Raw genomic sequence first — 23,250 nt, 5'->3', positions numbered from 1 at the left:
TGCCAACTCTGTCTGTATATCTATTCAAGGGACACCATTATAGGACCCAACCACATCAGCCACACCATCAAGGGCTCGTTCACCTGCACATCTACCAATGTGATATATGCCATCATGTGCCAGCAATGCCCCTCTGCCATGTACATTGGCAGAGCAGACAGTCTCTATGCAAAAGAATAAATGGACACAAATCAGACATCAAGAATTGTAACATTCAAAAATCAGTAAGAGAGCACTTCAGTCTCTCTGGACACTCTCAATAACAGACTTAAGTCACCATTCTTCAACAACAAAACTTCAAAAACAGACTTCAGCGAGAAACTGCAGAACTGGTATTAATTTGCAAACTTGACACCATCAAATTAGGCCTGAATAAAGATTGGGAGTGGCTGGGTCACTACAAAAAATAATTTTTCCCTCTGTTGATACTCACACCTTCTTGTCAACAGTTGGGAATGGGCCGCATCCACTTTGATTGAATTGGCCTCGTTAGCACTACAAAAGTAATTTTCCCTCTGTTGATATTCACCCCTTCTTTTCAACTGTTGGGAATGGGCTACCTCCACCCTAACTGAATTGGCCTCATTAGCACTGATCCCCCACTTGGTAAGGCAACTCCCACCTTTTCATGGGCTGTATATTTATACCTGCTTACTGTATTTTCCACCTGCATCTGATGAAGTGGGTTATATCCCACAAAAGCTTATGCCCAAATAAATTTGTTAGTCTCTAAGGTGCCACAAGGACTCCTCATTGTTTTTACTGATACAGACTAACATGGCTACCCCTCTGAAACCAGTCTCCTGATTATTACACATATACAAGATGAAAACCCATACTTGTCACACAGGTGTAATTCGTAAAGTGTAAAAAAGTTGAAAATGGCTGAGAACTTAAAAATTGGGTGGTAACAGACCACAAATTCCAGTGAATATTGAACCTGGTGATATTCTAAGTAACAAGAACTCTCACCCATGCTTGTAGCTATTTCCATTGCTTCACACTGACTCAGCAGACATTTTAGGTTTCAGAGTGACACACAGACAGAGTGACAATCCTGGAATTTTATTATGAAGATGGAGGGAGGGGATAGTTTCCAGGACACTCTCCCCCTCCTGTTAGCTGTTGTGAGAGAACCTAAGGCCTGTTCTACACTAGAAAATTAGATCAGTTTAACTGCATTAGTCAGGGGTATGAAAAATCCATATCCCTGGTCAGCATTGTTAAACTGACCTTAGTCTCCATATAGATAGTGCAAGGTCCATGGAAGAATTCTTCCATTGACCTAGCTACCACCTCTTGGGGAGGTGGATTATCTGTGCAGATGGGAGAATCCCTCTCATCAGGGTAGGTAGTGTCTGAACTGTAGCATTTTAAGTGTAGGCAAGCCCTCAGTAAACTAAGAAAGTAAAGAGTCCTTCTTAGCCTTTGTTTCAGCTCCAGTGCCTTCCTTTGCAACTGCTCATAGTATTTTACAACAACCATGTGAAACTGATAGAATTCTTGTTTATTTTCAAACATGGTTCACAATAGTGAACTGTGAAACCGACCAGTGTTGTTAATTTCATTCTGTGGCTTGGAAAAACCCTGAGAATCCACAGAGATGCTGGGGCAATCTTTCTCCAGTCTTGGAAAGATGCAGCTGTATTTCATCACATCTGAAAGTTATCTCTGCCGCCGTGACTTATTTTCACTTGTTAAATGAAATTTAATTTTGCAGAATTTAGTTATCTTAGTCCCCCCATGCTTGGCAGGCACATAGGGAGTGGACATTCCAAGACAGGTAAATTATATATGGACACAGTCCTAATAGTAGCATATCATTTAATATTATAAGCAAACAAACAATCAGTTTAGTGAAGTAACTAACATCAGACATCTCTGTCAAACATGATGGGTAGAGGCAGTTAAGGACATTGGCCAATGTGTCAATTGAGAGCAATATGAAATAGCTGTAATTTTATCATTCATTATTTTGTACTATATGTCTCAAAATCTGAAATTGCTGTGTACTATCACACACAACCTGGGATTGCAACAACATGCATATATTCCGAACAAATATTGTAGGATGTACTGTTTCTCACTGCAATCTGGAAGCTAGTACTGGTCTTTCTGAGAATAACACTAGACGGATAAATTCTGAAATGGAAAAATTCCAGTTGATATACATTATAACATGTATAAAGATAAGATTTGTTTGTGGAAGATGAAAGTAGAAGTCAACTTCTGTTTCTACTGTAAAAGTGGCTGGAGGAAACTTCAGAACAAGTAATTACTCCTATTCACAGCTATCTGATTTTTCTGACAGCTAGATATATAATATGTAGCTGAAGAGGTGGATAACATTGCTTCATCCTCCGTGAAAAACGGTACAATAGAAGATACAAAGCTTCTGATGAACATGTAGATGGATATCACATTTAATGTAATGCTAGATTGGACCTGATTTAATACCTTGTTCTAAACTCTAGCATAAATATGTTTTTAGAAGAGTTAACATTCTGGTAGTATTTATTACAGTATTCAATCTATTTCTGGTGAGTTTCAATCATAATGCAGATGACAATAAAACTAGCTTTTGTTCTTAATCTATCAAGCTTTTAGTCTGTGTTTTAATCATTAAAATGAATCTGTAGATAAATGCAATTTTAATTATTTTATCTGTTGCATTTACTGAAACATTTCCCTTTTTTGCATCTAGGTGTATGATAGCTGATGAGGTAAGTTATTTTCCATCTTCCTATCTAATATCATTTATATTACTGTTGACTTTGTTGAGAATGTCTCTTTTTTGGGGGAAGGGGAGGGGTGGGCTAGGAATGAGAGAGACATTATTATAATGCTCATTAGATTCAATGAAGCTATCTAAGTAAGGAAGTGAAAGTTGAGATTGTGACTGCCTGGTTTAAAAGCAGATTTGAACAACTTGTTTTTAAAGATCTATTTTAATTGCTTATTATGGATGTTAAAGCTCCTCTCCTGAAAAATCCTTAAAATATTAACTTTACTTATACATTAGTTTTAAGAATTCTGTCACTGTGTAGATTGCTATTTTTAAGCCACAAATAAACAATCTTAAACTGAAGTGACACCTGTTTTAAACAAAAATAAAAGGAGGACTTGTGGCACCTTAGAGACTAACAAATTTATTTGGGGGCAGAAGGTGATGGCTAGTGGCGTTCTGTTCTTTGTTGGGCCTGTCCTGTAGTAGGTAACTTCTGGGTACTCTTCTGGCTCTGTCAATCTGTTTCTTCACTTCAGCAGGTGGGTACTGTAGTTGTAAGAATGCTTGATAGAGATCTTGTAGGTGTTTGTCTCTGTCTGAGGGGTTGGAGCAAATGCGGTTGTATCGTAGAGCTTGGATGTAGACGATGGATTGTGTGGTGTGCTCTGGATGAAAGCTGGAAGCATGTAGGTAGGCATAGCGGTCAGTAGGTTTCCAGTATAGGGTGGTGTTTATGTGACCATCGCTTATTAGCACTGTAGTGTCCAGGATGTGGATCTCTTGTGTGGACTGGTCCAGGCTGAGATTGATGGTGGGATGGAAATTGTTGAAATCATGGTGGAACTCCTCAAGGGCTTCTTTTCCATGGGTCCAGATGATGAAGATGTCATCAGTGTAGCGCAAGTAGAGTAGGGGCATTAGGGGACAAGAGCTGAGGAAGCGTGGTTCTAAGTCAGCCATAAAAATGTTGGCATACTGTGGAGCCATGCAGGTACCCATGGCAGTGCCACTGATTTGAAGGTATACATTGTCCCCAAATGTGAAATAGTTATGGGTGAGGACAAAGTCACAAAGTTCAGCCACCAGGTTAGCTGTGACATTATCGGGGATACTGTTTCTGACGGCTTGTAGTCCATCTTTATGTGGAATGTTGGTGTAGAGGGCTTCTACATCCATAGTGGCTAGGATGGTGTTTTCAGGAAGATCACCGATGGATTGTAGTTTCCTCAGGAAGTCAGTGGTGTCTCGAAGATAGCTGGGAGTGCTGGTAGCGTAGGGCCTGAGGAGGGAGTCTACATAGCCAGACAATCCTGCTGTCAAGGTGCCAATGCCTGAGATGATGGGGCGTCCAGGATTTCCAGATAGAATACCTCTGGTCGGGGTTCCAGGGGTGTGTCTGTGCAGATTTGTTCTTGTGCTTTTTCAGGGAGTTTCTTGAGCAAATGGTGTAGTCAAGAAACTCCCTGAAAAAGCACAAGAACAAATCCGCACAGACACACCTGGAACTCTGACCATGGGTATTCCATATGCTACCCATGATCACTCTCGTTACCGTGTGTATGGTAACACCCATTGTTTCATGTTCTCTGTGTGTATAAATCTCCCCACTGTATTTTCCACTGAATGCATCCGATGAAGTGAGCAGTGGCTCACGAAAGCTAATGCTCAAATAAATTTGTTAGTCTCTAAGGTGCCACAAGTCCTCCTTTTCTTTTTGCAGATAGAGACTAACACGGCTGCTACTCTGAAACCTGTTTTAAACAGATAGTTGCAAATGTGAATCTATGCAATGCAACAGCGCAAGTGTACTTAATAAAGTAATACATGATTCTCAGAGAGTGAAACAATGATTCTTTGATTTCTTAGGGAAATGTAAATTCTTTGTATGATACAGCATGGTACCTTTGACTGTGCTGTGTAACCAAAGTACCATATAGTATCAAGGCAAAGTGAGTCAGGGGCCCATAGGGTTCTGTGGCCTTTTGGATCCAGAATGTACTTCGCAGAGTGAGTTTACTCTCAACAGCTCTTCCTCCTTTATATTGAGGGAGCTCCAGCTCAAGCACTTCTACTAATCTCAGCTGCAACCTTGTTTTCTGGGAAGAGGCGATCCGATAACCAGGTCCAAAACCATTTAGAATTCAAGATGCATGAATCAGAGTCTATAGAAACTAGTCTTCCAGGTTAAAAAGTAGTTTGAGGCTTGTGTGTGGTTTTTGGTTTGTTTTGTTTTTTTGGCATGTTGAATTAAGTACTACTGGTCGATTAAAAACTCAAGAAGAAACCATTTTAAGAAATATATTTTGAAGTTGCTATATTATTTTAAACATATCAGTTTCTTCTTTACCTGTAGCTCAGTATTTTATCTCTCAGTGATGATTTTCTTCTTTAGGCTGTGAACCAGTTGACTCGCTCACCTCCTCCTCTGTATTTATCTTTTTATTGACTTCTTTTGGGGTGCTCAGCCTATTTAAGATTATGTGCACCATCTACTGTAAATAAAATGATTACTAACTCAAAATTGCAATGAGGGGATTATCTGTGATTTGTATTAATTATCCTGTAGTTATAATGAACTGAATCATAGCTCTGTATTTCAGTTGTTGTACTGTTCTTCATAAAATGTTTATAATATTCCTTATTAATTTAATTTTAATTTCCATCTACTTCAGTCGGTTAAAATATAATAATGTTTATAATTAACACTACTATTAATTTTTCATCCTCGGTACACACTTCATAAATTGTGCATTCAATACTTCATTTAATAGAGAATTATTATCCATTTGTATTATCCATAAATTGAAATAGTGTAGAAAGTTAGATACCAAAAATATTCCTGCCTAGAAAGATTTGCAATCTGAAAGCACTGTGATTAGCTATTGTTCTACTTTTACGGTCAGTGCTGAAAAATCTACATTGATTACTAGGGCCCTGCCAAATTCATGGCCATGAAAAACACGTCACGGATCGTGAAATCTGGTCTTTTGTGCTTTTACCCTACACTATACAGATTTCATGGGGGAGACCAGCTTTTCTCAAATTGGGAGGCCTGACCCAAAAGGGAGTTGCAAGGGGGGGTCGCAAGGTTATTTTAGGGGGTTGCGGTATTGCCACCCTTACTTCTGCGCTGCTTTCAGAGCTGGGCAGCCAGAGAGAGGCGGCTGTTAGCCGGGCGCCCAGCTCTGAAGGCAGTGCCCTGCCAGCAGCAGTGGAGACGCAAGGGTGGGAATACCATACCATGCCACCCTTACTTCTGCGCTGCTGTCTTCAGAACTGGACAGCTGGAGAGTCCCAGCTGCTGACTGAGGGCGCAGCTCTGCAGGCAGCAGGACAGAAGTAAGGGTGGCAATACCATTCCATGCCATCCTTACTTCTGCACTGCTGCTGGTGGCGGCTCTGCCTTCAGAGCAGGGCTCCCAGCCAGCAGCCAGCACTCTCCAGCTGCCCAGCTCTGAAGGCAGTGCAGAAGTAAGGGTAGCAGTATAGCAAGCCCTCCCCCCACCCGTCCTACAATAACTTTGCGACCCCTCCAGAACTTCTTTTTGGGTCAGGACTCCTACAACTACAGCACCGTGAAATTTCAGATTTAAATAGCTGAAATTAGGACATTTACAATTTTTAAAATCCTGTGACCATGAAATTGACCAAAATGGACCGTGAATTTGGTAGGGCCCCATTGATAACTGAAGAAAGTGCTTTCCCATTAAAATATCTTCATTGTTCCCATGCTGCCTTTCATTTCCACAAGCTCCCAAATGGACTCCAGTCCAAAAAAATATATTCTTAGCTTTTTGGTAGGATTTTACACCAATCAGTTGTCTGCATTACATATTTTTGTTGTGGATTTTCATCAAACCACTTAAACCATTCTTCTTGTCTATAACCTATTTCAGAAATATTTTCATTGCAGAAAAAGGCATAAATACATATTTTATCCAATAACTATTTTTCATATCAAATATCAACTCCAAAGAACCATGTCTGTCTGCTAATGTAGGAATGTTCCCAACAGTATACTCTCAAGTGATTTGTCTAATTAATTTTTAAATAACTCAAGAAATGGTACTCCCATCATTTACATATGAAGACTATTCCATAGCAAAATAATTCTTATCAATAGAAAATGTTTCGCGATGTTCAGTCTAATTTATTTATTCATTTGTTTATTGCATATCTCATCCTGATTTTCCTAGTTATATTATATTCCATGGGCTACCCTCTCTTGTTCAGTTTTCCCATGCATAAAATAAGGGTTATAAAACTTCTCTACATCACATAAGTATTGAGGATTGATTTTAAACTTTTGTCCAGTGTTTAAGATGAAAAATGCTTGTAAGTGTTAAGTATCTTCACCCTTCAAATACTTGTAAAAGATTATAATATTCCTCTGCCCTCTTAATTGTCATTTGGCCAAGCCCTACTATGAATATTATAAACTTTCCTCATAAGTCAGTCCCTCAGATGTGCCAGTCCCTTCTGTTGCTCCTCTCTATTTTCTCTTCTGCTTGTTCATATCTTTTTAGTGTTGAGGTGCCCAGAAATAATGTGGTTATTCCATTTGTAATATCACCAGAATTGGAAGTGAGGGATTATCATCTCCCTTTTCTGTGTCTATATATGTAACTCCAAATTTCATTCCATTTTTGCTACCATATTGCATTCCAAATTAACAGCCAGTGTACTGTTGCCTTAGGACTCTCAATATTCGTGGCGGTGGGGTGGTGTATCTATATACACTTCTCTCTAAAAATTTAATCTTTTCTTTCTAAAGAGTCTACCACCACCAATTCTTTTTTTTTTTTCTTCCCAATATCAGTAGATTTGTCTACATCTTAGTGTCATTGCTATGAGATCTCCCAGTGGTGCCTGGGGCGGAGCCTTAACTGTGTTGACTAGTTATTGAGATCTCCTTAAATGAAGTCACTAAGATACTATACTGAGACACATATCTGAGCTGATCATGTCTTTACTGTGAGTATTCACACAGCACTGATTAAGTTTCCAAAGTCTTGTTCCAGAATGCACTAGACTCCATGGGATATCCAAGCAGAATTATTTGGGGCCTGCCTCTTCTTTAGTAGTTCAAAAGATCTTATCAGGAATCTGAAGGGTAGGTTCCCAGCCTTAGTTGTTCCTTCTAGGAATATTCAGCTATGTTAGCATTTTTAACAGGAGTCTTAAATTCAAGACCTTAAGAGTTCATATCTGCCATCTCTTACCTCCTTTGTAATGTACTTTGAGATCTACTGATGTAAAGTACTATATGACAAATAGGTGGTGGTATTATTATTATTTATTATTATTATCTCCAATGTTGGTGGCCCATTTGAGAGGGATTCTTATCCTTATATTGCCATGCTTTTTGTGCTTTTTCATTAAAGGCCCAAACATTGAGCCTTTACCTTTCCACCCTATCAAAGGTTACCTACCTAGAGTTATATTGGCCTCTTTTTGAATCTGTGGTATAGGAATGGTACCTCTCAGCCTCTGTTGGTGAAAGTAACACTTTCTATTTTGTTGGCTTGCTATGTCAAGACTGAATTTTCAGTTTTGATTCTCCTTATGTTTAAGTTTATCTGGCATTACATTTACCTCTAACTTCTGTCAAAAAAACAATAATTTCATGTTAATAAAATGTTGAGTCTGCTTATCATCGTTACCAATCAGTGTTTCTCCTCCAGGAGAGGTTTCACATTATATTTCACTTACACTCAAAAGTACTGATGGCCTAAGAACTTATTTCTTGGATCCTAAAAGAGGATTGTAGGCCACTAAAACCACCTTCTTCCATTGAATTAAGGGCTATATTTGTAAGGCATACTAGCAAGCAAGAAAACCTTCCTTAGATGACTGGGGCCATTATAGAAGTGATATGGGCTCCCTTCTGGGAAGTTAGGGCTGAGATGATATCATGAGGAATATAGCACTTGATCCTCTCTTCACTCCTTCATCAATCATCATCTGATGGATCCATCCCTCTGTTACTTACCTCACCCTCTCTTAATGGCTCTTGACCAAAGGAGGTTGTGCTAGGCTCATCAAGTAAGCCCACTTCACTACATACTTCAGCTTGTTGTTTTTGAACTGGTTTTTTTTGTGTTTTGTTTTGGTTTTTTTTGTGGGAGAAGACAGGACATTTGAGAAAGGAACATTACTTAGTGGTAACTTTATCTTTCTGTTCTTCAATCCTGTATTCCTCTCTTTTTCTTACAGTTTCTTAATTTGGAATATTCTCTACTTCTTCCTTGACTCAGGGCTATGAGGTATGGAGGGTGGGTTTATATACCATCTGGGAGTTTGCAGTCTGCTCTGTGTGAACTTGCTTCCAGTAGGTGGAGCTAAAATGCTTGCTATTATGGACTGTTCCTTTGTGGGATGACAGAAGAGGAAGGACTTCAACAAATTGAATTAAAGACATATAATTCTCCCTTTTCTGACAGGTTTCAGAGTAACAGCCGTGTTAGTCTGTATTCGCAAAAAGAAAAGGAGTACTTGTGGCACCTTAGAGACTAACCAATTTATTTGAGCATAAGCTTTCGTGAGCTACAGCATCCGATGAAGTGAGCTGTAGCTCACGAAAGCTTATGCTCAAATAAATTGGTTAGTCTCTAAGGTGCCACAAGTACTCCTTTCCCTTTTCTGACATTACTCCAGAATTAATAAGACGTTTCTTGTGAACTCCAGAGGCATTGCCCCAAACTCGTATTACAGAGCTGCTACAGAAAGATGCAGTTCTCATTAACGGCAGTGCCAAGGTTGGAATTTTGTTTTCACAGAATTACTTGCTGAGCCATAAATCAGTTCATCATCTAGAAAGATGTATTGTGATCTACAAAATGGGAGTACATTTTCATAGCCAGCTAGTCAAAGGAGATTTTTAAATGGTCACTTTAAAATGTTTTTGTAAAGTTCTAGGGTATTGATGGGATAAATAAATCTAAATAAAAGCCCAGACAGTTATACTGTTAATCTAAAATGTATGCAAGAAATGCATATTTCTAGTTGTTTGATGCAAAAAATTATCAAATTTGAAAATGTATTTTGTAAACTCTCTTAAATTCATTTCTCTTAAATATAGTTTGGTCATAAAACTTTTTTCCTTCACATTACATCTTATAATTTTTACAGTTTTTTTAAATTGACTCTTTATCTGCATACAAACTGGATACTATTCAATGTAAAATAATCCGATACAATTTGAGTATAATTTAGTAGAAAAAAGATTGCTATAAGTTGAAATTAAACATCTGAAAGAATTGTCCAATGGCTGAATGTTTTTTCTGTGGGCCTTTGGGAGCTCAAGGAGGTGAAGATTTTTGGCCTCCCCGCCCCTACTACATTCATTATGTGCTTGCTCCAAAGCCTACTGAAGTCAACTGGAGCATTTCTATCAGTTTTAATGGGCTTTGGATCAGGCCCCAAGAACTTTTGACCAGTTTATTTTGAATTTAATTGAAAACCATGCTTTGCAGCTTCTTTCCACAACACATTAGCTTGCCCCTTCTACTCATTTCTCCCTTCTACTGGTCTTCTCTCCCTCAATTTTTTTTTAACCCATCTACTTTGGGCCGTTTTGAAAGGCGTACAGGTTATGCTCACCTTTCAAATGCTGATAATGCCTTTACTTTTTCTGTGTGTCTTTCTTAGATGGGGCTGGGGAAGACAATCCAAGCAATTGCCATTTCCTACTACTATAAAAAGGAATGGCCTCTCTTAATAGTAGTCCCTTCATCTCTGAAGTACCCTTGGATTGATGAGATGGAAAAATGGATTCCAGAACTCTGTCCAGATGATATCAGCATCATTCAGAACAAAACTGACATTGGGTGAGTGAAGTTTCTTATTCTCCACAAAAGTCTGTTGCGATTTGTTCAGTGAACACCTGCAAATTAAATTAAATTCACACAGCCCAACATCTAGAAGAGCAAATGATGGACTTGTGCACAAGACTGGGAGTTAGGCAACATGGGTTTTATTCAGGCTATACCAGAATTCTCATGTGACCTAAAGAAAGAAACTTAACTTCTTAACTTTAGTTTCGCCATTAAATGCAAGCTGTAATGCTTCCTTATCTCAGAGGAGTGATTTTAAAATTTAGGCCAAGATTTTCAGTTTAAGCCAGTTTTTAATCTCAAAAGCAACATAGCGATTTACAGTAATGTCTGGATGGACTTATAAAATGTCTTTCTTGGACAAGGAAAATTGCTCTTTCTGATGTCTGAGGAATGCCAGCAAATGACTTGACTACTGATAGAGACATCTACTGCAGGTAGAGTCCACTTGGAATTATTCAAAACATTTGTACCCTTCTTTGCGATGACCAAATAACTCCAACATAAAAATAGCCTGGAAATATTTGAAAGTGCCGGGAAAAAAATTACCATTCAATGTTAAGAGACAGTTGATACTGACAATCAACTGAGATCAGCAAGAATGGTCTCAAAAGCTGTGCTTTGACTCTGAGTTGAGCTATTTCATTTGCAAAGGCGTTGAAGCACTCTGTGCTTCATTGCAATGCCTTGTTGGTGCTTAGTATCTATCAGAAACCAAGATGTGGAGGGTCTGGCCTAGTAGTCATCATGGTGGTAGCCAGGCCAGGAATCAGAGCCAAAGGTTGGAACCAGAATAAGGATTCAAGCGCACATTCAGAACAAAGCAAGCGTAGGGCTGGGAACAGGGCTGGAGCGGGCTGAGGGCGGTGAAGTCTGTCGCTGCTATCAGGCAGGGGAGAGTGCCAAGCCATAAAATGGCGTCGGGCAGACTGAGCTGCTGTTTCTCTTTTGAGACTTATAGAGTCTCTAAACCAGCTCCTAGGTTGTGGATTGGCCAGAGGCTAGCACAGGAATAACTAATCACTGCATGTGCCTTTATCAGACTCTAGTTCAGGGATAACTCAGATCATCAATTCTGAGGGTGAAGTTCAAACCAAGCCTATCTTGAAGTTCAGGTTGAAGATACCATGTTCAACTCAAACCATGCCTCATCTGTCTCCCAACTCTTGACCAAAATAGGTCAAACCCAGCTTAGTTTTTGCACTAAGTCACATCTCAAAGTTCAGGATGCTGTTGACCCTTGATCTGAACTTGGAGAGTCTATAGTTTTGAGTAAAATGTAATCTATTTCTTAAATACGCTTATGGAAATAATAATGGACATTATTGAAGCTGTAATAGCAAGTAAAAAAGCCAAAATATATTTATTAAAAATAAGCTTTGCTGCAGGTTTTAACTGCTAAAGGCTTAGAGTGAGGTGTGGTGGAAGTTAGCATGTGCATGACCAAAGGTTCTGAAATTATACGTTCTTCGCCTAAGGTTATAAAACTTATTAATATGCATTTTGTAATAGTTTAATAATGCATCTTGTGGTAGCCAGGTGAACCACAAGCAAACAGATGGTAGCATCTGTTGTATTAATTTAGGTGGACAGGGTCGGGCCAGATGGCTAGAGGAGAGTGATAGAAGGCAGATGTATTAGCCCCAGGTTAAGTAGGTCCCTTTCCCCTGGGTAAGGTAACAGGGAAGGTTCCAGAACAATCAGGAACTTTCTGGAAACAATTAAGGCAGACAGGCTGATTAGAACACCTGCAGCCAATCAAGAAGCTTCTAGACTCAATTAAGGCAGGCTAATCAGGGCACCTGGGTTTAAAAAGGAGCTCACTTCAGTTTGTGGTGCACATGTGAGGAGTTGGGAGCAAGAGTTACAAGAAGCTGAAAGTGAGAAAGCATACTACTGGGAGACTGAGAAGTACAAGCATTATCAGACATCAGGAGGAAGGTTCTGTGGTGAGAATAAAGAAAGTGTTGGGAGGAGGTCATGGGGAAGTAGGCCAGGGAGTTGTAGCTGTCACACAGCTGTTACAGGAGTCACTGTAGACAGCGGCAATCCATAGGGCCCTGGCCTGGAGTAGAGAGCGGGCCTGGGTTCCCTCCATCCCTCCAACTCCCTACTTGATACCGGAGGAGTTGAACTGGACTGTGGCTTCCACCAGAGGGGAAGGTCTCTGGCCTGTTCCCCGATCCACTAGGTGGATCAGCAGAGACTGCGGGGATTGTTCTTCTTCCTTTCCCCATACTGGCCAGTGATGAGGCTAACTGAGCGAATGGCAGATTTGAGCCACAAAAGTGGCCAAACTGAGGGCTGCTGTGAACCTCTGAGGCGAGCAAATCCGCCAATAAGTGCAGGACCCACCAAGGCAGAGGAGGAACTTTGTCACAGTTGTTGTGTTACTTTAGGTGGTTAATATAACCCAGTCACTGTCCAACATTAAACAGTGATAAACAAGTTTCGGGGTTTGGTATATAGACACTTCAGCTTGCTTTAATACCATAGCAAATATATCATTAAAAATCTTCTTAACCTTTTATTAAAGATTAAAAAAGAAAAACAGTTAACCCATTTGAAACATAAAGTATTAAATATTACTTTCATTTTAACAGCATCCCTTGTTCCCGTTCCATTTAGCTGGAGAGAGTTTTTAGAAGGGAAACCTCCCTTCTTTGGCAGTCTCTTAGATGGTATCAAAGACGGTAATAACTGTCCTTTGGGGGTAAAAGAGAAGACGTTAATTGAGATGGGCTGAAGCTACTTTTGTCACTGCTGTTGTTGAAGTCCAATTCTGTTTCATCGCAGCTGTGCCTGGGGTTCAGTTGGAGCCAGTAGAGGTGGTGATATCATCTGGGTCCCTCTCTCTGGTCTGGTCTGGTCAGGACATCTCTCAGGATCAGGATGACAAAGGCTCAGGGGGTCCCAGGAGATGCCGGGGGTGGCAGCCATGATGGTGAAGCTCACTCCAGTAGCCAGTTTTTCCTCCCCAAAGTCTCTTTCTTTAAGGACCCACAAAAGGGAGTGGTAGACAGAATATCCCATCCCCTCATTATTTTGTCCACCAGTTAGGCCTAGTTTCTGATGCATCAATTTTGGTTCATTGATTTCTGGCTCCCCACTTTTCTTGTTTGCTAAGCATGTTCTTAACACAGTCCTTGAGTTATATTAGTAAGCCTTTTTGTTTGGACTAATTCAGTCTTTCTGTCTCCCTTTTTTACCTTTTCACCTTAGCATTTGTGACATAGGTTATTGTGACATCTTATGAAATTTCACTTACTTTTTACAGTTGAGCACATAATCAGAGTAAATTTGAAGGCCCAGTTATCACAACACATCTTAGGGACTTTTTGGAATAAGAACTAACCACACTAACGTATTAAAATTATTGGGAAATGGACTGATGCAAATGGTTAACTGTCAGAAATGTAATTATGCTAAATCAGAATACCACATATGAACAATCATAACCCTCTCCCACAATACCAGATATGAATAGGGGGCTGAGACTTGATCAGATTTGGTTTCAGATATATGTGGGTGGAATGAAAAAAGTGTATAAAAGGTTGTGAAACCTATGCCTAGTTGGGAAATTGAGAATGACAGAGTAAGCGACTCCCAAAACTGTCATCTCCTCTTTTGGTGTGCTCCACTGACTGTTTTTTCCATCTTTTGTTTCTAATGGTCTCCATAAGGTTGTAAGTATGCACAATGTAAGACTGTAAGTATGAACAGTGCAGGAAACCACTTTATTATATTTATCTTAGATGTATAGATTTTTCTGTGATGTCAATTATATTTGTCCATATTAACTAACAGTCATAAAGTTTCTGTGTGTGCTTCACCAATCTCATCTTAATTAACTTTAAGTAGCTGCCTGCAGTTGTAGCATATCTTGCTAGTCAAATAGTTATCTTAGCATCGAGTTTGTATGGAGCTACCCACATGTTTGGGGTGTACAGAATTCATCAGAAGTACATTGGGAGCTTCTGATTCAGTCATTGACATCCTTGATGCATTCTCATGCATCAGTCTATAATGTTATGTGTAATATATCTGTTCTGGGAATGTGAAGTGTTTACAGTACTTTTGTGTGTAGTTTGCCAGTGTTGCAGATGCTTGAACAGTTGATATTAGAGAATTTTGGCATTTAAACCAATAGGTATAGCAGTTGTATTTGGCCTCATGCACACTTTCTTAATGGAGATTTCAGAGTAACAGCCGTGTTAGTCTGTATTCGCAAAAAGAAAAGGAGTACTTGTGGCACCTTAGAGACTAACCAATTTATTTGAGCATGAGCTTTCGTGAGCTACAGCTCACTTCATCGGATGCATACCGTGGAAACTGGAAATGGCCCAACTTGATGATCACTTTAGATAAGCTATTACCAGCAGGACAGTGGGGTGGGAGGAGGTATTGTTTCATGATCTCTGTGTGTATATAAAGTCTGCTGCAGTTTCCACAGTATGCATCCGATGAAGTGAGCTGTAGCTCACGAAAGCTCATGCTCAAATAAATTGGTTAGTCTCTAAGGTGCCACAAGTACTCCTTTTCTTAATGGAGATTGTTTCTGTAACACTTTTTCAGCGTATTCACTTTTCTTTCTTCCTTTGTGAGTTAGTCCTGTTATGATAAATGAATAACCAAACCCCTGGATTTTCTTTTCTAGGAGAATATCGACCAGCAAAGTGACAGTTTTGGGTTATGGCCTACTAGCTACAGATGCACAGACTTTAGTAGACACTTTGTACAAACAAAACTTTAAGATAGTTTTGGTTGATGAGTCTCACTATATGAAATCCAGGAATGCAACCCGCAGCAAGATTTTATTGCCAATTGTGCAGAATGCTGCACGAGCAATTCTTCTTACTGGAACTCCTGCTCTAGGAAGACCTGAAGAGGTATTAAAAGTATTGTTCTTTTTTAAAGGGATGATGGTTCATTTATGAAGTATATCATTTTATAAAGCCTGTAGATCTATACAGTTACATGCACTGGGACATTCTGTTACTTTATGCACTTATTACAATATGAAATGTGAGTATCCGAAACCAGAAGAGGTTGCTTAATTTTGTGTTGGTTATATTGGGATTTTATAAAATATATTTGTATTTTCGTATTTACTGTTTCAAGCATATCAACAGTCAGAAAGATGACACCAGAGAGTAGCCTTTCAAGGAAAACTAATCTATTATATATAATTTCTGTGCTTAACTAATACCAATATTTGATAAGATTAGTTGATTCATCTTGAATTCAGTGTGAAATAATGGTTTTTATTCAGTTAACAAGTTCTCAATAATTGATTTATCTTCCCAACGTGTGAAAATCAAGTAGGTATGATCATTTTTACTTAATATTTTCACCGAACATTATTTAGTGTTGGGAATGCTCTAATAAAAACTGGGAAAAAAGCTCTATGAATCCCTGAAATTTCTCAGATCATGACACAAAAGTATTAATACAATTACCCATCAAGAATTCTGTTCTAGGGTAGCAACAAATAGTATGATTCAAGTCCCATTTCTTCAACATTACCAATGGGATCAGAACAGTATCTACTAGGGTAGCATTATCTCCCGTAAATGTAAACAAACTTGTTTGTCTTAACTATTGGCCGAAGAAGAAGTAGGATGCCAGTGGCTGGGAGGCAAATAAGCAAATTATCCCTGTTGTAAAAACTACATTATATAATATTCCTGAGGGAATTCAGTGCAAAAAAATGAAAAATTCTGCATCAAAAAATGAATTCTGTGCACAGTATTTAAAAATTCTGCAGAATGCTGCATATTTTATTTGTCAAAATAACACTATATAATCACACCATTTTCAGTTATTTACTAACAAATATTTTGAAATGAATTACCAAAATAATTTAAAATGGTGTGGTTATATTGTTGTGTTTCTGTTATTTTGACAAATAAAATATGCAGAAATGTGCATAATTTTAAAATTTTTAATGTTTTGGTGCAGAATTCCCCCAAGAGTACCAAGGTTCTGTGTGGCGCAATCGGGGTGCAGGCAGTTTCGTGCGGGGGTCTGAGTGCGGGGGGAATCTAGATGCACAGGGGCTAGATGTGGGGTTTGGGTGCAGGGGAAATGGGACTCTGCAGGGGTGTCCAGGTGAAGATTGTTAGGGCTCAGTGGGAGGGGGCTGGGGGAGTGGGGCTTGGTGAGGTGGGAGTCTGGGTGTGGGAGGCTCCTGATGCAGGGGTGAATCTTAGCGGGATAGGGGTTTGGGGGCTCAGTGAGGAGGTTCTGGATGTGGGAACTCCTGATGGGGGGGGAGGGGCTCTCTTGGGGGAGGTTCCGGGTGTGGAGAGGGGGAACTATACAGGGAGCTGCTCCCCCTGTCTGTCCAACCCCTGTGCATCCGGACCCCCGTACACCCAAACTCCCCCACTGAGCTTCATCACACCTGCCCCCAGACGCTTCCCCACAAAGCCCGCCCCCACCCCCCCATCCCCCTTTCCCCTGCAGCCAGGAGAAGTTTCTGGGGTTTGATCTGACCCAGCCCTGGCTGCTCTGTGCAGGGAAGGGTAGACTCTGTCTCCGTTTTCCTCCTTCCCCACACCCGGCCCAGCTGGGACTAACATCCGTGGGCAGCTGGGACATCCCCAGACCTCCCTGCCCCCAATGATTTACCTCTCTCGTAGCTGTCTGAACAGATACATCTGAGCTGCTGGGGTGGGGTGAGTGAGCACTGGTGCAGCTTCTCTTTGCTTCCCCACATAAACTATTTTCTGCAAGGAAGCAAAGAGAGTCTCCGCGGGGGCATTTTTCTGCTGAACCGCAGTGACACGTTATTCCCCGAGGAGTAAAATATTTTGCTGTGAAATCCTCTGAAGGTGTGGCAGAAATGCATTGCATTGTTGATTTGTAGCAGGTAAATAAGGGTAAAATGCTCCTGGCCTAGAAACTGTAAAATCTGGCCCAAAATAGTAGCATCTCTTCCACCTGCTGTCTTGAAATAAGCCTTTGGGGAAGGGAAAAGACACTGAGAGGTGTCTAATTCCTGGTGTGGGATCAGGACAAATCATGTGTGGGCTTAGAAACACTGAAATAATACAGGTGATATGGGAGGATTTGAGGGGGCAGCAGAGTAAATGGAATTGCTGGAGGGCTGTGCATAAATTTTGTCTTATGCCCCTTAAACTGAGGGAATGCCTATACTTTGAGCTGCAGGTGATTCCCAGCTCAAGGAAACATACTCATGCTAGCTCTGATCATGCTAATGTGCTAAAAATAGAGTGTAGCCTTGGCAGCCTCGATTAGGTGCTAGCTGACCTGAGTACATACCTATTGTTTCAGTTGGCTAGCCTCGCCTGCCACTCATGCTGCCACAGCTACACTCTATTTTTAGACAGCTAGCTCATTCAGAGCCATTTGAGTATGTTTCCTTAAGCTGGAAATTGTACACTCAGCTGGAAGTGTAGTCATACCTACAATGTCTCAGAGGGTACTTCCTGTGTACGTGGAGGGCCTCGAAAGTAACAAAGTTTATGAGTGGATACTTCTGACAGAGAATCCTGGATGGTCTCCACACCCCCTTTCTTCATTACCTCCTTTTAGAGATCGAAAGTTGTTCCATTGTTCCACTTTTCTGGGATATGATGTGCATGAAATTCCCAGTCTAAATAAAGAAATTCCTGCTCAGGCAAAAATACCAAACAGTATGCATAACATATCTAATCTGAAATGCAGCAAAAACTAATCTGGCTAATAGGTTAATTACATTTAATAAATAATGTTCCAAGCACTGAAAGCACATCTTTTCTAGTTTCATCCTTATTTCCCTGGCAAAGGGTTAGGAAGAGTGGGCCCAGCTTCTGATACTGAATATCTTGGATTATTTCTCTCCCCTCCCCCGCCCTTGTCTGTGTGAGGCCATCAGTTACATTTTTTCAGGTTACTGATATACCACCCATAAACTCCCCTTCAAGGTCTTTCCACAGATGTTCTCTCCTAGGGGGACATAAAATTCCTATGTAATGTTATTTATTTGTTTCAAGTTTTGTATTTATGTAATGTAGCCTGTAGAAAATAGAGACAGATGAATGATTTATTAAATGAAGATTATTTTTAAATAGTTTTGGTGGAGCTAAGGGTATGGAGAAAAATGTATTTAAAGATCATTTGTATGGTATGGACCCCTCACATTTTATTATTTATATTGGTGTCTTTGTTTACAGCTTTTCATGCAGATTGAGGCACTTTTTCCAAGAAGATTTGGAACCTGGAATGAATATGCAAAAAAATACTGCAATGCTCGTGTCAGGTTCTTGCCTTTTTATTTCTCTGTTAACATCTTGTTTTTTATGTTGTGATAAATGAGAAATCCTAATAAGAAAATAATTAAAAGTAAAACATACTGTAATAGGTTGGTTGCCATGCTGCAGCTATACGTTCAGAAACAGCCTAGAGCCTATAGGCAAGGGAGGCTAATGGGCAGTGCTTAATTTGTGTCAGGGCTGAGCCCGGCACTTCTAGACTTGGCAATTCATAACCCCTGCATCTCCGGGCTTGCTGCATGAGTTATGAATATAAAAAAATTGCTTGAGCCCTGGCATCTCTTTCATTACAAATTAAGCACTGCTAAGGAGCACTGGAGATGTGAGATGCCGTGAAAGGCAGAAGGAGGATTGCACTGTTCTTTCTTGTGTTCTGTGAAAGTCATAGGGACCAGCAATCTGCTGCTGCTATTTGTAAATTATTGCTTTGGACAGACCTAGACTGTTTTCTCATTAGATATTTTCGCACTTATTGGATTTTTTATATATATAATGTAAGTCCTGATGATGCCAATTTGGTCAAACTGTTAGCCAGTGTGTTAGAAGAATTAAAAATGCAAATAGGCAGGAAAAAAGTCAACAATATTCTTCTTTGAGTGGTTGTAGACATGTATTCTACTTGGCATGTTCGTGCCTACTGTACTGGAGATGGAGATTATTTTCTCACAGCAGTACTCGGGGTGGCACATGTGTCCTGTGCCTCCTCATGGCCCCCCCAAGGCTATATAAGGGCGAGTCTACCCCAGTCCTCCCTCATTTTCTTCTTATTGTCAATTACCTTAGTCCTCCCTTTGAGGGGTTTTCTCCTCATTGTTTTCTCTTTGTATCACAATTTGTTGCTGAGATTTCACTACTGTAAATAGTAGCAACTAGTGCCTGTAGTTTAGTGTAGTTGTTAGTTTAGTTAGTTTTATAATGTTGTGATTCTCAGCACCGTAGGTTATGCAGCATTCCCTGGGTTTCAAGCACTGCCTGTTTTGTGGGGTCCCCAGCACTGTCCCCCACACATTTCCTTTAGTTAAGTACAGTAAGCAATATATTACACTTTTCTGTAATATCTGTCATTCTTTTAAAAAGAGAACACGGGTATCTAGAGATCTTTACCTGAAACAGCATGTGATAGAACAGGCTATGAGGTGTCTTGGCACCAGGACCCTCTTTGGATCATTGGCCAGCCTTCCTCAGGCATTCTCTACCTCTGTGGTAGTTGCCGATAGTCTCTGAACTCTGATTCTTCCCTGAGAAAGGGAAGAGTCAATCCATCATCTCCCAAGGTCCCTCATGAAAGGATCCATAAAATGGATCAGAGCCATCCAAAATCGAAGATGTTCATTCCCCATTTGTGGCAAAAACAGTCTCACAGTGTCCACAAGACTCAGATACCTGGGGTAGAGCTGGACCGTCAACTTGTGTCTCCCTGGTACTGAGGTGAGAGGATCCCAGTACCATACCATTGACTCCAGAACCGTCAGTGGTACAAGCTGTTGACTTTGATACTTATGGATATCACAGTGGCTCTGCTGCTTTCTGTACTGACAGTCTCTTATGCCTGTGTGGCAGCAACAGATTTGCTCTGTTTGTCAGTACGCTCCTCTCTATTATTACAGGACATCGGTGCATTTCTAACTCCAGGACAGAGACTACTATCACTGACAACTTTGGGATTGACAAAGATGGCTGCTGGGCCAGTATTGTTCTTAGTACCATCGAAATCCTCAACCTCAGTGTTAGCAAACTCAGTACTAAAGTATCCCTCAGAATTGGGACCAATTCCATCTTGTTCTTTGGCCCCAATAGTGGACACCTTCTCAATACTGGATCCCTCTTTAAGGTCTTCTGCTTCTTGGGATGCCTTTGCTATACCAACCACAGTTCCTCCTCCAGTACTGACATTTCCCCCTCCCCTGTTGGACTATGGACAAACCACGTCAGACACTACTGATGCTCACTGACTATTCAGAGGGTTCCACCCACTCTGATTCAGAGTCCTTCAGTTCATCTCCATTATCACCTTGGTGAAAGCAGCCCTTTATATCCTCCACACACCCAACTGAGGGAAAAGATCAGCACCAAGAGCACAGTTGCTCTTATAACAAGGACACACCTTCTTGGAAATGTATGTATTGGCCTCCTGTGCCTTATGCCATCTTGCAGTGGCTTCCCTGGGCACTGTGGGGTGCCCCTTGTTCACATAGATCTAAATCACTACACAGTGGAAGGGAGAACCCCTTATTGAGTGGACCAGCTCCCAGAATGGCCTGTGATACAGGTACTGGACAATGCCTGTCCTCTCGAACCACCGCTGTTGGAGGAGTCTTTGCCAGAGAATCAACCTTAGCCTCAAGAAATTAACATCACCTCCAGCAATTCTGTGCTCATCTCCCCTAGATGACCCAGTGGTCTGAAGTTCATCTTCTCCACCCGCCAGAAGATTTAAAATTCTATCAGGACTTACTTAGGAGAATGGTTGCTTGTCTAGGTACACAAGCTGAACTGGTAAAGGAAAATACACACAAGTTATTAGACATCTTTCAGGCAACAGCTCCAGGAAGAGTAGCCCTGCTGATTAATAACACTCTCTGACAGCCAGTGAAAGCCTTTTGTCTTACACCAGTGTTGCTAGCCCCGACAGTCAAACATATAGATAAACGATACCATGTACCATTGCAAGGCTTTGAATGTTTTGTTCCAACCCACCTCCCTCATCATCATAGCCATTAAAAGAGATTGCAGCAGGGGAGAATTAAGTTGACCCCAAAGAAAGACTGGACTGCTTAGCAAGAAAGATTTATTCTACTACTTTCCTCCAGATGAGAACAGCAAACCAACAAGCTCTCCTAGTGAAGTATGATATCCTCATCTGGGAAGCAATGTCTAAATTACTAGATGGAAATGGGAGAATTATCAATAATAATGCAGAATAGGGAGAAGTGTTCAACAAGTATTTCTGTTCTGTATTTGGTGAAAAAACAGATGGTACAGTCTCAACATATGGTAATAACACTCTTTCCATTCCACTGGTGTCTCTGGAGGATGTTAAACAGAAGCTACTAAAATCAGACATTTTTAAATCAGCATGTCCAGATAACTTGCATTCAGGAGTTTTAAAAGAGGTGACTGGACCATTAATGTTGATTTTCAATTAGTCTTGAAACACTGGGAAACTTCCAGAAGCCTGGAAGAAAGCTAATGGTGTGCCAATTTTTTAAAAGGGTAAACGGGTTGACATGGGTAATTATAGGCCTGTCAGCCTGACATCAATCCTGGGCAAGATAATGGAGCTGCAGACACAGAACTCAATAAAGAGCTAAAGAGGGGTAATGTAATTAGTGCAAATCAACATAGATTTATGGAAAATCGATCCTATCAAACTAACTTGCTATCTTTTTTGAAGAGATGACAAGTTTGATTGGTAAAGGTAATAGTATTGACATTACATGGTGGGGGCGGAGAGGGATAGCTCAGGGGTTTGAGCACTGGCCTGCTAAACCCAAGGTTGTGAGTTCAATCTTTGAGGAAGCCATTTAGGGATCTGGGGCAAAAATTGGGGATTGGCTCTACTTTGAGCAGGGGGTTGGACTAGATGACCTCCTGTGGTCCCTTCCAACCCTGATATTCTATGACATAATATATTTACAAAAAAAGAAAAGGAGTACTTGTGGCACCTTAGAGACTAACCAATTTATTTGAGCATAAGCTTTCGTGAGCTACAGCTCACTTCATCGGGAGCTACAGCTCACTTCATCGGATGCATACATAGTATGCATACATAGTATGCATCCGATGAAGTGAGCTGTAGCTCACGAAAGCTTATGCTCAAATAAATTGGTTAGTCTCTAAGGTGCCACAAGTACTCCTTTTCTTTTTGCGAATACAGACTAACAAGGCTGTTACTCTGAAACCTGTCATAATATATTTAGACTTCTGTAAGGCATTTGACTTGGTACTGCATGACATTTTGATTAAAAAACTAGAATAATATAAAATTACATGGTACACATTCAATGGGTTAAAAATTGGCTAACTGATAGGTCTCAAAATGTAACTGTAAACAGGAAATCGTCATCGAGTGGGTCTGTTTCCAGTGTGGTCCCGCAGGGATCAGTTCTTGGCCCTATGATATTCAAATTTTTTATTAATGACCTGAAGAAAACATGAAATCATCAATGTTAAAGTTTGCAGATGACCCAGAAATTGGGAGAGTGGTAAATAATGAAGAGGATGGGTCACTGATTCAGAGTGATCTAAATCACTTGGTAAACTGGGCGCATGAATACAATATATGTTTTAATATGGCTAATGTAAATGTATACATCTGAGAACAAAGAATAGAGGCCAATACTTAAAGGATTAGGGAATCTATCCTGGGAAGCAGTGACTCTGAAAAAGATTTGGGGGGTGGGAAGTT

The 23,250-nt window shown here is 40.4% G+C and overlaps 1 protein-coding gene across 2 annotated transcripts in view; it reads left to right on the top strand.

Moving 5' to 3' along the window:
- The window catches only part of ZRANB3 (zinc finger RANBP2-type containing 3), a 128,781-nt gene that overhangs the window by 36,751 nt on the left and 68,780 nt on the right, over positions 1–23,250 (top strand). For both annotated transcript variants that reach the window (XM_077830450.1, XM_077830449.1), the window contains exons 3-6: positions 2,705–2,723; positions 10,379–10,557; positions 15,221–15,452; positions 18,744–18,829. In XM_077830450.1, coding sequence (XP_077686576.1) covers positions 2,705–2,723; positions 10,379–10,557; positions 15,221–15,452; positions 18,744–18,829 — 516 coding nt within the window. The remainder of the gene's footprint in view (positions 1–2,704; positions 2,724–10,378; positions 10,558–15,220; positions 15,453–18,743; positions 18,830–23,250) is intronic.

This window comes from Eretmochelys imbricata, chromosome 11 (genome assembly GCF_965152235.1).
Source record: "Eretmochelys imbricata isolate rEreImb1 chromosome 11, rEreImb1.hap1, whole genome shotgun sequence".
In the NCBI taxonomy this organism is placed as follows: domain Eukaryota; kingdom Metazoa; phylum Chordata; order Testudines; family Cheloniidae; genus Eretmochelys; species Eretmochelys imbricata.
This window is presented reverse-complemented; position numbering and strand designations above follow the sequence as displayed.